A 15988-nucleotide genomic window follows, 5' to 3' on the forward strand; every position below is an offset into this window, starting at 1 on the left:
ACAGCAAACTGATCTTCACACGTTCTGAGTTGTGGAGAAAAACAGATGAGATGAACTCAGAGTCAACAGGTGACAGAGACAAATCATTCCTTATTATCTCATCAGACCATTACTCAACAGCTATCCCATCATGCTTTGCTGCTGTTAGAGTCCTCTGTGTCCATCTGTGGTAACCTGATGCCCCGCAGAGTGACTGACAGGTGGAGATAAACACCACCACCCGGCACAGACCTTCAGGCTCGCCATGGAGTCAGCTTTACCGAATGCTGAAACCAAAATACGATATATGCTCTTTATTCAGCTTTATTTGTCCATTTACATGTTTTTTAAATTTTAATCTGGTTTAAGGAATCATTTATGAGCAATAATTATGTGATTGAAAGAGAAATTTATTTAAGTATTAATTGAATGATGGTGTCACCCTTCCACAATAAACCTGGTCTGACACTTAAAGGCTGGCAGAGATGGCAGGCGAGCTGCCAAACCAACAGACGGGATAAACCAGCCACAACTGTCAAAATGTCAACATAAACCACTTCTCTGACTCATTCAAGGCCAGCACACAACTGAGTCATGTAGCCAGTTTAAACTAATACTGGTGAGTATTAGTTTATGATCAACTTGTTCTAGAAGATCCAGACAGACGCACAGATGAACGTGAACACTAACACAACCGATTCCAGTGTCCCTCTTTTCTACTCTGTGCCAAATTAAAAAGTGATTGGTTGAAAATAAAGGGAAAAAAATAAGATTTCATCATCAGCCGATGTGACAAAATGTCAGTTTCTGAGTTCACTCACACTCACCTTTTCAATATCATCCTCATCTACATCCAGTAATGTCCCATCGTGCTCCAGTCGGATTTTGACCTTTCCCTCTGGAAGGGAGCCAGGGTCCGTCTTCACCACGGTAGCTGCTCGGGGAAAAAAAAAGAGAGAAACCATGACCAGCTGTTCGTCAACACAGGTGCAGGAGGAAGCAGTCGCCATTCCACCGCTACCAAATAATCAGGAACAGAAAAAGCAGACAAACGTACTGTTGGAATGGATTTTCTGACCCCTGGACCAGATTGAAAATATCAACCAATCAACCACGCTGTTTATTCAACCAAGGATTGAATAAACATGAGGACATGAGTTATTTATACAACCCCTGGCAAAAAGTATGGAATCACCGGCCTCTGAGAATATTCATTCAGTTGTATAATTTTGTAGAAAAAAAGCAGATCACAGACATGACACAAAACTAATGTCATTTCAAATGGCAACTTTCTGTCTTTAAGAAACACTATAAGAAATCAGGAAAAAAAATTGTGGCAGTCAGTAACGGTTACTTTTTTAGACCAAGCAGAGGGAAAAAATATGGAATCACTCAATTCTGAGGAAAAAATTATGGAATCATGAAAAACAAAAGAACGCTCCAACACATCACTAGTATTTTGTTGCACCACCTCTGGCTTTTATAACAGCTTGCAGTCTGAGGCATGGACTTAATGAGTGACGAACAGTACTCTTCATCAATCTGGCTCCAACTTTCTCTGATTGCTGTTTCCAGATCAGCTTTGCAGGTTGGAGCCTTGTCATGGACCATTTTCTTCAACTTCCACCAAAGATTTTCAATTGGATTAAGATCCGGACTATTTGCAGGCCATGACATTGACCCTATGTGTCTTTTTGCAAGGAATGTTTTCACAGTTTTTGCTCTATGGCAAGATGCATTATGATCTTGAAAAATGATATCATCCCCAAACACCCTTTCAATTGATGGGATAAGAAAAGTGTCCAAAATATCAACGTAAACTTGTGCATTTATTGATGATGTTATGACAGCCATCTCCCCAGTGCCTTTACCTGACATGCAGCCCCATATCATCAATGACTGTGGAAATTTACATGTTCTCTTCAGGCAGTCATCCTTATAAATCTCATTGGAACGGCACCAAACAAAAGTTCCAGCATCATCACCTTGCCCAATGCAGATTCGAGATTCATCACTGAATATGACTTTCATCCAGTCATCCACAGTCCACGATTGCTTTTCCTTAGCCCATTGTAACCTTGTTTTTTTCTGTTTAGGTGTTAATGATGGCTTTTGTTTAGCTTTTCTGTATGTAAATCCCATTTCCTTTAGGCAGTTTCTTACAGTTCGGTCACAGACGTTGACTCCAGTTTCCTCCCATTCGTTCCTAATTTGTTTTGTTGTGCATTTTCGATTTTTGAGACATATTGCTTTAGGTTTTCTGTCTTGACGCTTTGATGTCTTCCTTGGTCTACCAGTATGTTTGCCTTTAACAACCTTGCCATGTTGTTTGTATTTGGTCCAGAGTTTAGACACAGCTGAGTGTGAACAACCAACATCTTTTGCAACATTGCGTGATGATTTACCCTCTTAAGACTTTGATAATCCTCTCCTTTGTTTCAATTGACATCTCTCATGTTGGAGCCATGATTCATGTCAGTCCACTTGGTGCAACAGCTCTCCAAGGTGTGAGCACTCCTTTTTAGATGCAGACTAACGAGCAGGTGTTAGTTTTGGGGATGAAAATTTACAGGGTGATTCCATAATTTATTCCTCAGAATTGAGTGAGTCCATATTTTTTTCCCTCTGCTTGGTCTAAAAAAGTAACCGTTACTGACTGCCACAATTTTTTTTCCTGATTTCTTATAGTGTTTCTTAAAGCCATAAAGTTGCCATTTGAAATTACTTTAGTTTTGTGTCATGTCTGTGATCTGCTTTTTTTCTACAAAATTAAACAACTGAATGAACATCCTCCGAGGCCGGTGATTCCATAATTTTTGCCAGGGGTTGTAATCATGTGTTGATTTCAGAAACCCTAAAATAAATTAACACATGCATCAAATTCCATAATTTCATTCAAGATGTCTTTTGTACAAAAACAGCCCCTGATTTAAAAAAAAAAAAAAAAAAAAAAAAAAAAACAGCTCAGAGAGAATGTTGGAATAACAGAAAATTCCCATAATAAGTGCATGTCCAAAGTCCAGTAAATGAGTTAATTATTTAATGTTGCCAGTATGCCAAATAACTATAGATCACTTTTCTATTTGGCTGTGTGTTGCATAGAATACATGTAAATTAACCCAGAGGTACACACATTTGGCTGATCAGACATTTTGATGCAGCTACATTTAAAGCTAAAATTAAAATACAATGCAGACCGTTTTCTTTCTTTGAAAACTGACCACACTGGTGTAGATAAAAAAAAAAAAAAAGTGGAGTGCACAGGCTGTGGGTGGGACACTCATGTGAATTCACATGTGGCCAAGATCGATAAATTGCTCGAGGTTTGGCTCCATCATCCCACCTCTACCTTTACCCAAAGTTATTCTCTAGTTCACAAACAACCAATCCATTTTTGAGAACTGATGAACAATTAAAATTATTTAATTAATGAAAGTTTCTAAACTTTGCTTCTGCCTCCTTTAATATTAAGATTTCTCATTTCTATGCATTTTAGAATATTACAAATCAATTCTTTTTGGCTTTTATTGGTGATGAGGTACCCAAGCAATTCAACGGAGAGCAATGGTTTACAAAAAACAGTCCAAATTGGTTGCAAACATTTATCGAACCATTTTTCTCCCCTAATACAGAGTGCGGCTGTTCTAACCGCAGTACGTAAAGCAGCCCAGAATAACCTCTTCTGAACGTCAACCTTCAGCACTTCCAAGAGTGATCCCAGGACAGATAGGAAATAGAATCCTGTGTTCTGGTTGTATCCCAGGGTCACCACCAGGCTGGATGTACCAAGATAAAGTGCCAAAGGGGGCGCCATGGGGTCATCTTAACCAAATACTGAACAGACAACAGAAACTCAATCTCACCCAGGGAGAATCCATCTTTGTGGACCAACCAGACCTTCTCTGATCCATACCACGCCTGCTCTGCTGCTATCTGCTCCTCGGTCTTCACCTGGAGGACAACAGTGAGGAGAAGAAACCGCACTGTCAATTCTGAATAGTGTGACTGTGTTATTACAATCAGGCAACTCCACAGAAAACTAATTTACATTAGATCTGGTTCTTGGTGAAGGGGGGGAAAACCCAATGGTACCAGTTTAACACGGCACATGCTGGAACGCGAGGTGGAAACACTCGCTAAGAGAGCGAACATGCAGTGGATGACTGTGGAATTCGTGAAGCACTGCATGCTTGTTCAGGGGTGTGCGTGTGAATGTTGCCGTGTATAACCAAAGAAAGAGTCAAGAACTTCCAAACCATACAGAACAGGTACCGTACGGTTGCGTTTCGATGCACCAAAGGACGGCTGAAGAGGATTGAGGCCGGTTTTCACTATAGCACTGCTGCGTGTCGGTGCCACTGTGAACGACATGTGCAGCTGGTTTCAGGTCTGCACACGTTTTCAGTTCAACATCACCATCGGGGCGGCGAGGGTTTGAACAGTAAACTATAACACCTCAGTGTTTACACAACTGTCACTCAGGAGAAAATAGAAAAATCTCAACATTCAAATGAAAAAACACCTGTGAAACATTTGTGATACTGGATACTTGCAATGGTCGTACAAATTCCTGGAATTGTGGACTTTATTGCAAAATGTTTTTGCATCAGCTTGTGTTTGTGTATTTCTTTGCGTAAGATGCTGACAGTTACGAAGGCTGCACTTCATCTTTTTCAATACCTGTAATCCGTGCAGCAGCACTGTAGTGTTCACCGGCCTCAACAAGCCTCAGAAACGATCGAAGACCGCTCAGTATAAACTCTGACAACTAACAGGCCATCGATCAATTTACTGGACACAGAGGGAGCCTTATATATAATAAAAAGAAGGGGCAAACTACTGAATAAATACAAAATAATACAAACACAATATCGAATTAAATGGGAAAAAACAAACAAAAAGAGACATGTCAACCAATAAAACAAATTTGTGTGTGACCAAAGGTGACTGCTTCAATCACACAATCATGATGGTAAAACTGCACTCTGCAAAAACGTTAAAGATCAAAAATCAGCACAGCACTCCAGAGTGGGGGGGGGGGGGGGGGGGGGGGGGTGTCAGGTAGTGAATCACACTCAGGCAAAGTGCAGCCAGACCTGGTACTGATTAGACGCAGCATGGGACGCCTGAAGGAGGGCCACAGGGTCCTCTTCCACCGCTGCCTGGTGATTGGTCAGCATGAAGAGGAGGAAGGCAGGAGGTCAAATGTCACAGTTACATATAAGCAACAGACACGTTATACAGACAGAAAGACAGTAAGATGAAGGTATCGTCTGCATAAATTCAAACTGTAGCTGCACAAAGTCAAAGATTCTCTTCTTCCACTGAAACTCAGAAGAATCTGGATCATTTAATCTCACAAGCATCTATGCTAGCACCTGTTACAAGCATCCCATCACCTCAATATTATAATCTTAGACACTGACGGATTAGAAGCTGAAGAATGTTATGATGGAGGAAAATCAAATAATTCTTACAAATTCGTTTTCTGAATAGTGAACAAAGACAGAAATCAGCTGATGTATTTTGACACAAAGTAAAATCATTTAACAGCCGCACCAAACTCACACGGCCACCATTCAGAAGCGGCCTCAAGTGCATCTGTGACCGTCCTCAAAAAAAGAGAGTAACTGGTCTGTGCCACACACAGCTTCAGGAAATTTGAAAATCAAACTGAACATGCATATTTACATTTAGATGATAAACAAAAACAACATTCACACTCAATCAGAGAATCTGATTGCTCAAATATGGCCCTGGAATCAGTTCAGATTAAGAGGACTGGCAAGGATTCGGCCCACTTGTACCAGGGTAAATTTTGGAATCATGGGGGAAGAGGAAAGGACATGTTATATCGTTAAGATCTGGAAAGGGAGCAAAATTAGATTTCAGGCCTTACACTCTGACAAGCCACACGTGTACATATTCCAGCCAGGAGGCCCAGAGGAAGGCTGGAGGACTGCAGTACCTGGAGGGGGTCCCGGGGCTGAGGGGCCGCAGGGACTTGAACAGAGGCCGAAACACTGAATGCTGGCTCCAGCTTAGCCAAGGAAAGCCAGCAAAGGCAATGCAAGTACGGTGCAGAGCAGAAGAGAAAGAATAAGAGGAAAAAGAAAAGAAAAAAAAGACATGTCAGCATGTGAGACTCCAGACAAAGACTACTCTGGGACAGTGGACATGTTAATGGAACAGTGGACACGGCATGAGAATGATAATGAAAATCTTACAAACAGAGAGAAAGACCAAAGCGGAATAATGTGTTTAATGTATCTACTTATGAACTGACAAACATTAAAGCTGTGTTTAATAAAAAAAACAACAGAAAACATGTTTTCATATAGTGTATGTGTATGTAACCGTGACTATTTATTTATTTACTCGGTTTTCCCGTGCAAAATTTGCCTTGAATGCATTGGGGAAAAAAAATTCAACTTTTGCCGCGGAGTTCAGAGAGACCACATGCACTGTGTGCCAGGAAGCTAGCACTGGTTAGCTGATAAAGCTTTGGAACGCTAACAAGCTAGTGCCTTCGTTTCAGTTGCTTGATTGATGTTACACCTCTGTGGATCAAAGCTGTTCACATGCGAATGACCACTGCCGCTGGAACCACACTTGATGCTCCAAGTCCCACTTCTGTAAACTGCCGCCTGGTGTGCACAAACCGAGGCACAGTTCACTCAGAGGTCACAGCAGACAACACCAAATATTACGTCGTGTCTGCCCTCAGCGCCACAGAAACAAACGAGGCTGATCGCGCTCCTGCGAAGCCCCCCTGCTGCAAACAAATACACAGCCATCAACGATCATGTTGGCCATCAGCAGCACCACACAGCGCTCACAAACCGGCTTCTGTACTGTATGAAAACATTCAGCTGGTTGAACGAAGTCAAACTAAACACTAACGTTACAAAAACTAAGCAAATGATAAGAAACTGTCAAGAACTACAGCAAAACAAAATACAGATGAATTGAGGTTTTCAGTGGCATTCGTTCAAATTTTTCAACAGTGTAAAAATCCTGATCAAGCGCCAGCTGCAGGAACAAAGCTGCGTGGAGCTTAAATGATGCCAACAAAAGTCAACGAAAGTCCAGAAATTTCTTGTTTCGTTTGGGCTTCTTTACCCTTCGTTAAGTGCCATGTGACCAGGCCATTACTTAGTGGGGATGCTGCATTTTCTGTGGAATTACTTGGGGGAAAAATAAGAATCACTGTCAGGTTTAGGTAAAGTTGTTTAATGGTTTAAAGTAGACCTGCATTGAAATAAATGCAGTCAGATCTTTGGACCAAAAAATGACTTATATTTACACATAAGATCCTTCTGAATGTAGTAAAGTAAATCTGCAAGTCCAGATCTGTCATTCAACAGAGAAATTTTCATTTAAAAATGACAAATTTACAGCTAAAATTTAGCCCTCTGCAAAACTGTCATCACATCCGGGACGCTGCCGAGATGTCAGGGAGAAGACCCTATCCCAGCATGCATTGTGCATGCCAACTGTAATTTGTGGATTTACGTCAGTTTGTATCTGCACCTTTTTCTTGTCTTATACAGAAGGATCTACTTTTTTTAAAACTTCATATTGTCTTGCGGCACGTTTGGTGAGTACACATTTCTTTTATTTGTGCTTGAAAATTATTTTGGGGGACTTTTCATTGAAAATCTACTGTCTTTCGCCTCCGGTGTTACCGTCACGGGGTACGGAGGTGGGACCCGCAAAGAATCCAAGTCTTTAAAAAGATAAAAACCTCTCTCAGCGGCCACGGAGCTCTGTGGCTCCGATTACCGAGATGTGCGGCGCTGCGGAAAGTCTGTCCTTGCAGCAACAGGTGTCACCGGCCGATCCGCATCAAAACAGCGAGCATAGTCTCTGGACTTGTGCCAAGTTGGCTGCACCTCCATTCAGTAGACAGGGACATGGTTCCGGCTGCACAGCAGACATGGGGGAGATGTGAGTGGCCCGCTTCGGTGTTTACCGAGCACACAGACTCAGTAAGCGCAGCGGAGGCAGAGAGTGAGGCGTCGGGGAAGAACGTCGCCCACTGTCAGTGTCGTCGCTGATCTGAGCATGCAGAGCTGTATCTCACATTCACTGCAGCTTACTTTTGGATGTTGAAACCAGGATGTGTATAACTAACATTACTAACAGATAAAATCAATTTCAATGCAGGATCGGACTGAAGGCAGGAGTGTTCCATCTTCTGCCGGACGTCACTGCAATGACCCGGATGTACAAACAGTTTTCAAACAATGTACAGTTTTCGCCGAGGGCCAAATCTTAGCTGCAAATTTGTCATTTTTAAATGAAGATTTCTCTGCTGAATTACAAATTTGGGCTTACAGATTTACTTTACTGCATTCACAAGGGTTTTATAAATACATATCAGCTATTTCTTTCTGAGATCTGACCACATTTATTTCAATGCAGGTCTACTTTAAAACAACTGGCCCATTTTCAGTGAGTTAACATGAACATTAAGACAAACACAAACATCCACAACAGACGGATAGACTGCAGGATTATTTACAGATGCACAGAAGTCACTGACAATTGAGCATCCATTCAAATAGAAATATGGTTACAGTTTGTCATTCTGAAAACAGCATTCATTTAGTTGGTACAAGTCAAAAGAGAAAGCAACGTTAAGAAGAGGGACATGCGGAAATGTGAAGCTTTCTGCAAAATAACGAGTCTTCAACTTTAAGGAGAAAAAAGTAACTTTCAAAAAATATGGATTGATTTTGTGTGTGTGTGTGTGAGATAGCTTCAAAAAAAAATGTCAACCTCAAATCTTCAACCGCACATAAATGCCATCTGCAGAAGGGTAATTAAAAAATGGCTCAGTCCATTTTTGCCTTCTTATTTTAGCATTCACTTGAAATGAGAAGCTAAATTGTTTTAAATAATGTCCAATAATGAGGTTGAGTTATGGTAAATAACAGTACTTCGTCTCGATGCTTTAAAAGGGTGTAACAAGAAAGAAGGAAAAAACAAAACGAAACTCAAGTTCATGCAAATAGGAACTGATGTCTTTCTTCAACAGTTCTGACTTTGATTTCCATGAGTTCTTTGGAAATATAATGGATAAGACAGTCACCATATTTTCCAAATACATTTGGTTTGTATACAAGTTAGTTTTTTAAAACCACAATCTCTGAAGATCATTCTGCTGTTGAACCTGATGTCTGTTAAGTGTGAAGGTCATTTTTATAGGTTTAATAATTCTAGTAAGTAGAAGTTAATGACCAACAGCAACAACATCAAAAGAGACATACTGCTTAAAAATCCTTTATTTTCACTCTTACCCCAGGGTTCTCCCCAGAAATTTTTAGCACAGTGGTGCTGTTGGCAATTATCATCCGGTGATAACCTATAGGGTTTTATACCTCAGAAACGTTATTGGAAAGGCCTATTTTAACTCATTTTGAGTGGTTTTAGATGCATTGAAACCAAGAATAACAGACAAAAAATACAAATAGACAACATTTATGTTGTAATCTTTGTAATATCAAACGTTTTTGCATGTTTCTGTCAAAGTTAATAAAATAAATTAGAAGCACTCAGAGAGTGCAAACCTCCGCCAACGCCATGGGGTCACTGACGCCATAACATCTACACACCGTGGAATCATTGAACCTAAAAAAGTCTAACAATGATGTTTGCTCAGTAGTAAAACAGTTTCATCTGCTGTGACTGGATAGCATGTATCCTTAGTGCTTGGCATCACAGTTTATTGTTATTATTTATTGTAACTTTCCCAGAAGCTACTGTCATCTGAGCACTGTTATTGATATTGCATGTGCTTATAGACAAAAACAAGAGACAAAATTCAATTTATTATTCAACTAAACTGCAAATATATTAATTTTTTTAACATTTATGAAACACTTCTCTAAACAAGGCCATAGGGTCACTGACCCTAAAGAGATTCCCTCCTTGGCACAGTGATCTATTTCTTTTTGTCTCTTTCTCTAAAATTGTATATAATAATCATTAGATTATTAATATATAAACAAAAATAAATTTAAGAAATATTACAATTTGAAAACAAATGCACCCGAACGTGATGACAGCTGCAACTGCTTAATGCTAACTTTTAACACTGAAAATGCTATAGACATGCTAACGCGTTAGCATCGGGATCCGGATCACTTGTTCCTCTTGTCATTTCCAACCACTTCACAAAATTTCATCAAAATCCGTTCAAAACTTTTTGAGTTATCCTGCTGACAGACAGACAAACAAATGCGACCGAAAACATAACCTCCTTGGCGGAGGTAATAACATTGAAAAGGTCATAAATAATGTTGAAAAGGTTAAAAACACATTCATATGTGATGGGCATACCATTTGCCGTCTTCTTCAAAAATGACTCACTGTACCTTAAATCCAGTCAGGCAGAGAGCTGTGTCTCGCAATTCAACACTCTCTGACTGTAAATGTAAATTTACACACAGCGGCTTTAGTTCACTGAGGCGGGCAGAGTTCTTCTGTCATCTTGGCAGTTTTGTTTTTTCAACAGTTTTGAGTTGGATTGCATTACTTTTTAAAACAAAAATAAATAAAATATATTGTTTAAAAACTGAACAAGAGCTAAACCTGGACTGATTTTTCAAACCTGCTCTTTTAAAGAGCCGGTTGCAAAACTTTCTGAATCAGTTTTTCACACTTTCCTATTGTCACTGAAGCCCCTTTCACACCGGGCCCACTTCAAGTTGCGTCGTGTGGTGTCATGGCGACGCCACATGGATGCAACCTAGTACCGAGATGATGTAGCTCAACGCCACAAGACCGAGATGGACGCAAAGGAGGAAGCAAATCGGACGCCAAAAACTTAAACATCCTTCCCTGGTTCTCAAGACCTGACACCTAAGTGGCTCTACTCTACTCTTTTCTACTCTCCTATTTTACTCTTCCTTTTTAGATATACCTTTGTATACTGGCATAGTTCCACCTTAGAATTGGAATATAATATATAAGATATACCTTACTGAATTTTCATGTTTAATTTTTTTCTGTGGAACACAGGATGCAGAAAGGATGTAGTTTCAACACAGCGGTACTCAACGTGATTGGAAGCCACACCCTCAATACAACGTTTCCCGATGCCAATCTATGATTCCTGCAGTGTTCCATTGAGCTATAAATCATGCAGGATTGTTGACACAAACCTTTTATACATGAAAATTCAATAAGGTACATCTTCTATTATAAATTCCAATTCTAAGGTAGAACTCTATTAGTGTATACTAAGGTATATTTAAATATCTTTAAAAAAAAAGAGTAGAAAAGAGTAGAGTAGAGCCACTTAGGTGCCTGGTCTTGAGAACCAGGGATAGTGGGTTGAAAAGCTTTTTTATCCCATGGGAACTCTCCCTACCCACCCAAGGCTAAAGAATATGGACAGTATGTATATAAGTGATATTTACACAATAAGGGTAGAACCCATAAACTGAAGAATAATTAAAAATCTACACCATGTAAAATAAAAACGTAATCACAAAAAAGTTAACTATAGCTAGATGAGCTACTGTTAAATTAGCCGTTAATAAGCCAACATGTACACAATGCAGTAAAACTACACAGCACATGTGAACAATTAAAAGAAAAAAAATGCTCAGATTGCAGCCTGACTGCTGCTCATTGTGCTCACCTTGTCAAGTTCTGTCTGATTCTGTTAAAGTCCCTAAATAAGTCCTGCTCACAGACTGACTGCCAGAGACATGTCCACATCTAGTATAAACTCCGGACTTCTCCATTTCCACTCGCAGCGTGTGAACACCTGAAAGCCGGCTGCAGCTCCCAGCCACAGGAAGGAAGGTAAATTATAACAGAACCCGCAGCTCAGCACAAGACATAGAAACTAGAAGAGAAATCAGAGCTCACACGGACTGGCTGCAGCTGAGTCTGTGTGCACCACCTCCCCTGCACCCTCATCACCTCTCTGCTCCCTTACTGTTCACACCTGACGCAGACATTCCTGCGTCGTCACATGAATCAACTTGAAGCGGCCCGGTGTGAAAGCCCCATGAGTCTGCATGATGAAGATGACCGATTATGATCGTTAAGCTGATCCACTGCTTTTTAACGAGCATTTAGCTGTTCACACGAATGACCATGGGATCATTAGTAAACAGTAAACAGTTTGTAAACAGTTCCAATGAAAACTACTAACTTTTCAGTGAAAATGAGTGAAGCCTCCCTCCTCCTCCCCTCACTCTCCACCCTCTCGTCCTCGCCTCACTCACACCCCCTCACTCTCCACCCTCTCCTCCTCCCTCCTCCTCTCCTCACTCACACCAGCAAACTTGGAGCTTTTTGGAAACACAAAGCCTTTCAACTGTAAGATAAACTGTAAATTTCAGAATGTAACAGCAACTACGGACACAGGAGGTGCTTTGGATTAATTAATGAAAGCGTTTGTTAGAGGGTTTTTTTTTCCCCTTTCACTCAGGTGGACAGAGACGCTGTTTTCAGCTGTTCTCTGCTCCACTCTGAGCTGCTGTTACACACTGCTGTGGCTTCACAGAATGCTAAAATCACTGACTGTTGAGCTCTACTATTTATAATAATGCTGCTGCCATCAGCGGGTGATTTGATATGAAGAAAATGACAAATATATTTATGATTTCTTTAATTATTTGTTTAAAAACTCTAAGCTTGAAATATGATAAAATTGGTAAATTTTCATTTCAGTTTATTTTTTGGAAAATGAGTGGCCAATGTGAATGCAAGAGCCAGACGGAAATATGCAGCACCGGTGCCGCCCATCATGGCTAGAGCCCTGCCCACAACAACAGGCAAGAGTCCCGCTGAGCAACTTTAATCAGCAGAAAGGTGAGTCACGATTTATATCTTTAAATGGTTTTGACGAAAACTGATGAATCAATTGACAAATAAAAACACAGTATAACAGCGCTATGATGGGAGTATAATGGTGCAGCGCCGTTATTCCATTGTCTGGGGAGTGCCCTATCCCCACTGAAATCTACTTCTTATCTTTTGTACACTAACTGAATCCTGTTCAGATTTAGCTTTAAACTTCAACTGTGAAATCAAAATGTTTAATGGCAAAACGCACAAACCAACAAACTTGACCAACCTACATCACAACTGTTTGTTCCTGGTCTTCATTGGTGAACAATAATAAAATGGATCACCACCAGCGTGTTCATGTACCTCAGACCTACAATAATGTTTTCCAGATATTTACTTGTCTCTGGGGAAGGAGTATCAAGCTGGCCTTATACAATCACAAAACCAATCAACAAGGAATTGTGACTGCATGTTCTGACAAACAAAATGGACAACTTTTATCACTGCCTGTTTTTAAATACGCGAGCAACGTTTAACCACTCCTTAATGTTTACTTAACTCTTAAGCACAACCACAATCTTGCCTTGAGTGCCAAAACATAACTATGCAATTTTTTTGTCATTTAAGAACTTCTTTCACAGGTCCATAGTTCTGTAAATGGGTGAAAGTTGCTGTCAGTTGACCACACTAGAGGCAATTCAGACAAAGAACACCACACGGGATTATCAATCAATCAATCAATTTTTTTTTATATAGCGCCAAATCACAACAAACAGTTGCCCCAAGGCGCTTTATATTGTAAGGCAAGGCCATACAATAATTATGTAAAACCCCAACGGTCAAAACGACCCCCTGTGAGCAAGCACTTGGCTACAGTGGGAAGGAAAAACTCCCTTTTAACAGGAAGAAACCTCCAGCAGAACCAGGCTCAGGGAGGGGCAGTCTTCTGCTGGGACTGGTTGGGGCTGAGGGAGAGAACCAGGAAAAAGACATGCTGTGGAGGGGAGCAGAGATCGATCACTAATGATTAAATGCAGAGTGGTGCATACAGAGCAAAAAGAGAAAGAAACAGTGCATCATGGGAACCCCCCAGCAGTCTACGTCTATAGCAGCATAACTAAGGGATGGTTCAGGGTCACCTGATCCAGCCCTAGCTATAAGCTTTAGCAAAAAGGAAAGTTTTAAGCCTAATCTTAAAAGTAGAGAGGGTGTCTGTCTCCCTGATCTGAATTGGGAGCTGGTTCCACAGGAGAGGAGCCCGAAAGCTGAAGGCTCTGCCTCCCATTCTACTCTTACAAACCCTAGGAACTACAAGTAAGCCTGCAGTCAGAGCGAAGCGCTCTATTGGGGTGATATGGTACTACGAGGTCCTTAAGATAAGAGGGGACCTGATTATTCAAAACCTTATAAGTAAGAAGAAGAATTTTAAATTCTATTCTAGAATTAACAGGAAGCCAATGAAGAGAGGCCAATATGGGTGAGATATGCTCTCTCCTTCTAGTCCCCGTTAGTACTCTAGCTGCAGCATTTTGAATTAACTGAAGGCTTTTTAGGGAACTTTTAGGACAACCTGATAATAATGAATTACAATAGTCCAGCCTAGAGGAAATAAATGCATGAATTAGTTTTTCAGCATCACTCTGAGACAAGACCTTTCTAATTTTAGAGATATTGCGTAAATGCAAAAAAGCAGTCCTACATATTTGTTTAATATGCGCTTTGAATGACATATCCTGATCAAAAATGACTCCAAGATTTCTCACAGTATTACTAGAGGTCAGGGTAATGCCATCCAGAGTAAGGATCTGGTTAGACACCATGTTTCTAAGATTTGTGGGGCCAAGTACAATAACTTCAGTTTTATCTGAGTTTAAAAGCAGGAAATTAGAGGTCATCTATGTCTTTATGTCTGTAAGACAATCCTGCAGTTTAGCTAATTGGTGTGTGTCCTCTGGCTTCATGGATATATAAAGCTGGGTATCATCTGCGTAACAATGAAAATTTAAGCAATACCGTCTAATAATACTGCCTAAGGGAAGCATGTATAAAGTGAATAAAATTGGTCCTAGCACAGAACCTTGTGGAACTCCATAATTAACTTTAGTCTGTGAAGAAGATTCCCCATTTACATGAACAAATTGTAATCTATTAGACAAATATGATTCAAACCACCGCAGCGCAGTGCCTTTAATACCTATGGCATGCTCTAATCTCTGTAATAAAATTTTATGGTCAACAGTATCAAAAGCAGCACTGAGGTCTAACAGAACAAGCACAGAGATGAGTCCACTGTCTGAGGCCATAAGAAGATCATTTGTAACCTTCACTAATGCTGTTTCTGTACTATGATGAATTCTATAACCTGACTGAAACTCTTCAAATAGACCATTCCTCTGCAGATGATCAGTTAGCTGTTTTACAACTACCCTTTCAAGAATTTTTGAGAGAAAAGGAAGGTTGGAGATTGGCCTATAATTAGCTAAGATAGCTGGGTCAAGTGATGGCTTTTTAAGTAATGGTTTAATTACTGCCACCTTAAAAGCCTGTGGTACATAGCTAACTAATAAAGATAGATTGATCATATTTAAGATCGAAGCATTAAATAATGGTAGGGCTTCCTTGAGCAGCCTGGTAGGAATGGGGTCTAATAAACCTGTTGATGGTTTGGATGAAGTAACTAATGAAAATAACTCAGACAGGACAATCGGAGAGAAAGAGTCTAACCAAATACCGGCATCACTGAAAGCAGCCAAAGATAACGATACGTCTTTGGGATGGTTATGAGTAATTTTTTCTCTAATAGTTAAAATTTTGTTAGCAAAGAAAGTCATGAAGTCATTACTAGTTAAAGTTAATGGAATACTCAGCTCAATAGAGCTCTGACTCTTTGTCAGCCTGGCTACAGTGCTGAAAAGAAACCTGGGGTTGTTCTTATTTTCTTCAATTAGTGATGAGTAGAAAGATGTCCTAGCTTTACGGAGGGCTTTTTTACAGAGCAACAGACTTTTTCCAGGCTAAGTGAAGATCTTCTAAATTAGTGAGACGCCATTTCCTCGTCAACTTACGGGTTATCTGCTTTAAGCTACGGGTTTGTGAGTTATACCACGGAGTCAGGCGCTTCTGATTTAAAGCTCTCTTTTTCAGAGGAGCTACAGCATCCAAAGTTGTCTTCAATGAGGATGTAAAACTATTG

At 40.3% G+C, this 15988-nt stretch overlaps 1 protein-coding gene across 5 annotated transcripts in view; it reads right to left on the reverse strand.

Moving 5' to 3' along the window:
• The window catches only part of myo18ab (myosin XVIIIAb), a 257478-nt gene that overhangs the window by 169761 nt on the left and 71729 nt on the right, over positions 1 to 15988 (reverse strand). For 3 of the 5 annotated variants that reach the window (XM_034169042.1, XM_034169044.1, XM_034169043.1), the window contains 2 exons: positions 3843 to 3930; positions 807 to 913 (listed from right to left, as the gene is read on the reverse strand). In XM_034169042.1, coding sequence (XP_034024933.1) covers positions 807 to 913; positions 3843 to 3930 — 195 coding nt within the window. Of the gene's footprint in view, positions 1 to 806; positions 914 to 3842; positions 3931 to 5075; positions 5142 to 5947; positions 6020 to 15988 lie in introns of all 5 variants that reach the window. The other 2 variants (XM_034169041.1, XM_034169040.1) reach the window with 1 other exon arrangement.

Source organism: Thalassophryne amazonica, chromosome 4, assembly GCF_902500255.1.
Source record: "Thalassophryne amazonica chromosome 4, fThaAma1.1, whole genome shotgun sequence".
Taxonomy (NCBI): Eukaryota; Metazoa; Chordata; class Actinopteri; order Batrachoidiformes; family Batrachoididae; genus Thalassophryne; species Thalassophryne amazonica.